Below are 5,000 nucleotides of genomic sequence, written 5' to 3' on the forward strand. Positions count from 1 at the left end.
CAGTCCACGCTTAAAAGCAGCCACGGACTCTGTTTCCCTTAAGGAGGTATCTAGAATATTCCAGATATCCGAGGCAAAATGAACTGATGCATGATTGTATCAGCGGAGAAGCGTTTGCGCAGAAAGAAGCCCGAAGTAATAGACCAGAGACCACACTCAGATGCGGCCTGTTTGCGTTCGGAGACAGTCACTTTCAGTCACAAGTGACACCGCTTTTTTGGGGCAGAAGAGTACAACAGGATTAAAATGGGAGACGTCACCCACGGTTGACCCTGACCGATGGAGGCCTACTACTACAAGTTGCTTATGTTAATGAGTACCTGATGCATAGAACAGCGTCTTCTAAGGAATCTTCTTTGTCCGAGGACCTAGAAACTGAATAAAATAAAATAATGGACAACAATGTTGTTTTTGCTTGCTGGGGTATTATGGTAATAACTTGAAAAATAAGTGTTGATTTAAAAAGAAAAAAAAAATAGTAGTGAAAGGCTGATCAAACAGTGAAGGAATATCTGTTGTAATTACAAGTATTTCGAAAGGTACTGCCTTTCTTTATCAAGGTGTTACAAGTAGTTACTTGTAACACGTTAGTAAGTTGCGATCCATAAAGTTATCCGATAATAAAACTGGGGACTAGAATCTAAAAGCCCAATGCAAGTATACACTCAAATAGCGTCCATGTCTAGTTTAACTTGATAATGCCCCGTTCACACCAAACCTTAACCATGTTTTAAACACGTTTATTTAAACACGGTTTTAAAGAGTTTTCTTTTAAAATCATGTATACTGATTTTTGTCGACTACAAATTTAGCACAGATCAAAGCATGTATTGAGGCTAACCTGAATCTCTTGTAAAAGCCTGTCCTTCATTTTTTTTTGACTAATTTACATTTTGTTAAACCCAGTTTAATTAAAAATGTCTTTTTGGTGTGAATAGGGAATTAATTTTAAGTTTGGAGACCTCCCTTCAATCTGGCATCGACCATTTGAAGCTGTAATTTCACCGGGGGCCTGGGGCCCATTTTAAATTGCATCTTCATTACTTTACGAAGGCTTGAAAAAACAAACTTCTATCTTACCTCGCGTTATTTCGTTTGTATCCAAGTTAACTCCCTAAACAAGAAAAAAATTATAAATGAAGAATATTATTAGGCTCAAGTTTTAGCTCTATTCATTATCGCAAAGAAGAGTTACTTACTATGATCTGAACGCGAGGCAACACAAATTTAAGAGAACATTTAAGCGCTTTCAAAATGCTGCGGTCCATAAAAGGTACGAGAATAGCATCGATATTGGATCCACATTGATCAGCAATCTCCAAGCCCAAGGTACAGAGGCCTGCTAGCATGGGATAGCTTAGGTCACTGCAGAGAAAGGAGAAAAAGTTATCACCGAAGCAAACCAAAATTCGGATATTACTGAACAATGCTAAGGGTAGATGAATCTTTGCGTGTTTTTTCCACCCATTGGAGTTCTGAGAACTTTTTTTGATGTTAGCAACTTTTGCCACCAAGAGCAATTTCGATTTCTACGACAAATGACCTAACCTGCATTTACAATTATGGCGAAAAGCAATTCTGGAAGCTGATATAAGAAGGCAGACTGGATACTGTCTACCTGTTAATAACTTCAAGTCCAATTCCTTTAGCAAGCTCTTCTGCGTACCTTCTTGTCTGAAAGCAAGAAATGTGACAAATATGGCAGTTTATTCATAAACCTTCATGCAGTTGCCACGTTTCACTTCGTAATTGACCAGAAACTCACGTCACTCAACGCTAGAACATCCACGAGTCCAGCCTTGGACAGAAGACTAATTTTGTCCTTTTCGACCGTTGCCAAGCAACTAGTTTCCTAATAATTCTCGGTTTTCACATGCCGTCACGGAGGCCATGTTGGAGCCCCAACCAAATCCTCCGGGAATTCAACTCTATTATTATGCAAAAGTTTTCTTTTGTTTTCGCTGAAAAACATGGCTGTTGATCACGTGAGTGAGAACCAACAATAGACACCTTAAGATTGACGTTTACCGCGGATCGCAAACCTCTACAGGTCACGTGACCAGACTTCAACCTCCCGTTTACGGAAAATTCTCCACGTTTTCGACGGCAAGAGGAAGGTTTTCGCGTAAGTCATTTACCTCAACTTTTGTTTGCATGAATATTTTGTGATCCCACATATGCCTGGCACTGATATACAGAAAAAACCTTTTTCTTTCATTTCATATGAATTTTAATATTAACAAGAGAACAGTTTTGTTTTTACAAGGTTTGAACGACAACTGTTGCACAACGTTGAAATCCAATGTTACCACGCGTCGTTATCACGCGATTCTTAATACACGAAGGAGGCATACCGCAAACAGCAAACGGAAAACGGTAAACGTCGATCTTAAGGTGTCTAATAACGAGCTAGAGGTTTTTTAGCCACCAACGGCAACCGGAATTTAGAAGTTGTCTTTTTAACTTGTCTAGGCACTTCCACAATTCTAATTATCCTTTTTCTATTGGAGACTATCAGTTTAAAAATCAGATAGAGAATACGTCAGTCTCGTGCTTAGAACCCCATTAAAACGTCTTTACTTCCCAGGGGGTGAGTGTTTAGAAAGTTGACGATGTCAACAACTTTTTTACCTCCTCTATGTCAAAACCACAGCTAACAATGACTCGCCCGGGTCGACTCAACAGTTCTTCCTGAATTTCACTTTCGACTGGAACCATCAAGGTCACTGGGATTCCAAGTTTAGGACCAAAATGATAAAGAGCTCGGATAAAGGGTTTGTTTTCCGAAACTGTAATAACACCCCGCCGTCTCTGCTCCTGCAACCATAATAATGTACCACTGACCTATCAAAGAACACTCATCCTCGGTAATGCAACTAAGTTGGACACTGCGTTGATATATGGTACGAGAAGTACAAATTAGGGCCATTTATACAGGATAAAATAAGACACGTCTTACATAAGACGCGAACTGCTCGTATAAATGGTACAAAACAAGCGTTCGCGTCTAGTTATTTTAGACGCGACTTACACAAGACGCGTCTTATCTTGGAACATAATTTTCGGAGAACTTCCTCGTATAAATGGTTTCGCGTCCTTAATAAGACGTGAAGTAATCAATGCGCATGCCTGTCACATGCGTGACGACAAGAACAACATCGTCATTTTGTTGATGAGTCACCCAGGCTAACAAAATGGCTTCCAAATCAGGCTCAAAAACGCCAACAAAACAGGAACGGAAATGGGCTATTACTTTGGGTTTGGTCAGTTTTACGACACTCGATTGAAACTCGCGTAAGCAATTGCAAATCGTAACAATTGCAATCGCGTAATTACTTTCGACAGTCATTTAAAAATTGCTCTAGAGCGGTTTTCAATTGAGTGTCGAAAGTAATTAGCGAATTACTTTGGTTTTGCATCTACTTCACTAAGTGATTGGTTCAAAGTTTTCGCGCCACTTTTTCAACCAATCAGAAGTGAAACCAAAACCAATTGTGGCTCGCGCGTGCACATTTTCCCGCCTTTTGTGTCGGCTACGTGTAATTACTTTGAGTTTTGATTGGTTTACTGGATTGTCTCCGTCCTTTTTGATTGGTTAAAGTAATTACTATGGTTTTGGTTTTACGACACTCATTTGAAAACCGCTCTATGTCAAAAGATCTCTTGTTTATGTACATAAACTGAAAAGGTTATTTAGTGAAAAAGTAAATAAGGCAAAAAATAAACAAGGGAAAAGAAAGATATTGTAAGATTGAAAAATAAGTCTGTCTTTTGAGAGAAGAAGTATTTTAATCTTCACAACAACGCGAGCACACTGCCTTGAACAGGAACCTTCCCAGTCCCCTCATCCGCTTTGTTATATATAAATAGCTGTTTGAATTTCAACGGTTACTTTTGAAAATGTATGTAGAGCAAATACGAAACGTCAAGTCATAATCAAAATGAACAAGTTCAATATGTTTATCACTGTTATTTGTGTCTTATTTTTGATCATGTTACCTTCTAATTTCTAAAATACGGTACCACAGCTGAACAAGCCTGCGAGCAGGCTCTTCAAGTTGTAGCCACGAGAGGATTAGTTGCTTGTAATGCAAGATACCCCTTTTTGAATTCCGCCCCTCGGAATGTGACATGTCATTTGCATCGTGTCAAATAACCAGCCAATAAAATCAACGAGAAGTGTCAACAAACATGATCTGAAATAAACACATGTGAGTTTCGTTGCGAATACGAACCTTTTTCATGGCTAGTATAGCGTCAAAACTCCAACGAAAGTTGTAAGTGTAGCGAACCAAAGTTACCGCGTTTGTAAATGCTGTTGCAGTGTGAAGTATGGAACGGGCCAAAGTGGCGGAGTATCTTAAAAATCTGTACCGGCAGAAGTAGCGAAGATATGTCAAAGGATCGGATTAAAATCTTTTTCCCGCCACAATTCTCTCGCGGCTACAAAAGAGCCTGTTCGCAGGCTACCGCTGAACCACAGGATTCGCGTGGAAGTTGAATTGAAATACGAAATAGTAGCATATTCATAACGAGGTCGAGTGTAAAGTTAAACTATTTAACAAATATTGGGCGTGGCTGAGCAAAATATCGTGATTTGTCAGTGGCCAATAGGTCAATTATTTGCCGAAGCCGAAGGCTGACGATTGTTTTTCACAATTAAATCACTTACCTCTGATAAAACCAGAAAAGCGTTGAGGACTGCCCTGTCAAACCAACTACGGTTGTAAGATGAGAAAAGTCGATCAAGAATTGTTTTTTTTTCTATTAAAATTTCACCTAAAAAACTCAGTTCAAGATTCCAAATACCTGCCGGTTGTCAAAAGGTTCTCTTCCTTTAGGGTGACTTCAACAGCAAACTCATCAAGAAAACAACTTTTCTATAAAAAAGAAACAGTGCCAAATACCCACCATCTCTGGATTTGATTTTGTATTCAGACATGATGATATAATGACGATATAGTCACTATAATGCAAATTTATTGAGCAGAATTGGAAAG

At 39.0% G+C, this 5,000-nt stretch overlaps 1 protein-coding gene across 1 annotated transcript in view; it reads right to left on the reverse strand.

The window, feature by feature from the left end:
• LOC138023021 (L-threonine dehydratase catabolic TdcB-like) overlaps positions 1 to 5,000 on the reverse strand; it is an 11,882-nt gene that overhangs the window by 4,242 nt on the left and 2,640 nt on the right. Inside the window, exons 2-8 of the mRNA XM_068870057.1 lie at positions 4,810 to 4,880; positions 4,673 to 4,718; positions 2,624 to 2,817; positions 1,619 to 1,666; positions 1,200 to 1,365; positions 1,081 to 1,114; positions 321 to 375 (exon numbers count right to left, since the gene is read on the reverse strand). Of these exons, the coding sequence (XP_068726158.1) occupies positions 321 to 375; positions 1,081 to 1,114; positions 1,200 to 1,365; positions 1,619 to 1,666; positions 2,624 to 2,817; positions 4,673 to 4,718; positions 4,810 to 4,880 (614 nt within the window). The remainder of the gene's footprint in view (positions 1 to 320; positions 376 to 1,080; positions 1,115 to 1,199; positions 1,366 to 1,618; positions 1,667 to 2,623; positions 2,818 to 4,672; positions 4,719 to 4,809; positions 4,881 to 5,000) is intronic.

This window comes from Montipora capricornis, chromosome 11 (assembly GCF_036669925.1).
Source record: "Montipora capricornis isolate CH-2021 chromosome 11, ASM3666992v2, whole genome shotgun sequence".
NCBI classification, from domain to species: Eukaryota; Metazoa; Cnidaria; class Anthozoa; order Scleractinia; family Acroporidae; genus Montipora; species Montipora capricornis.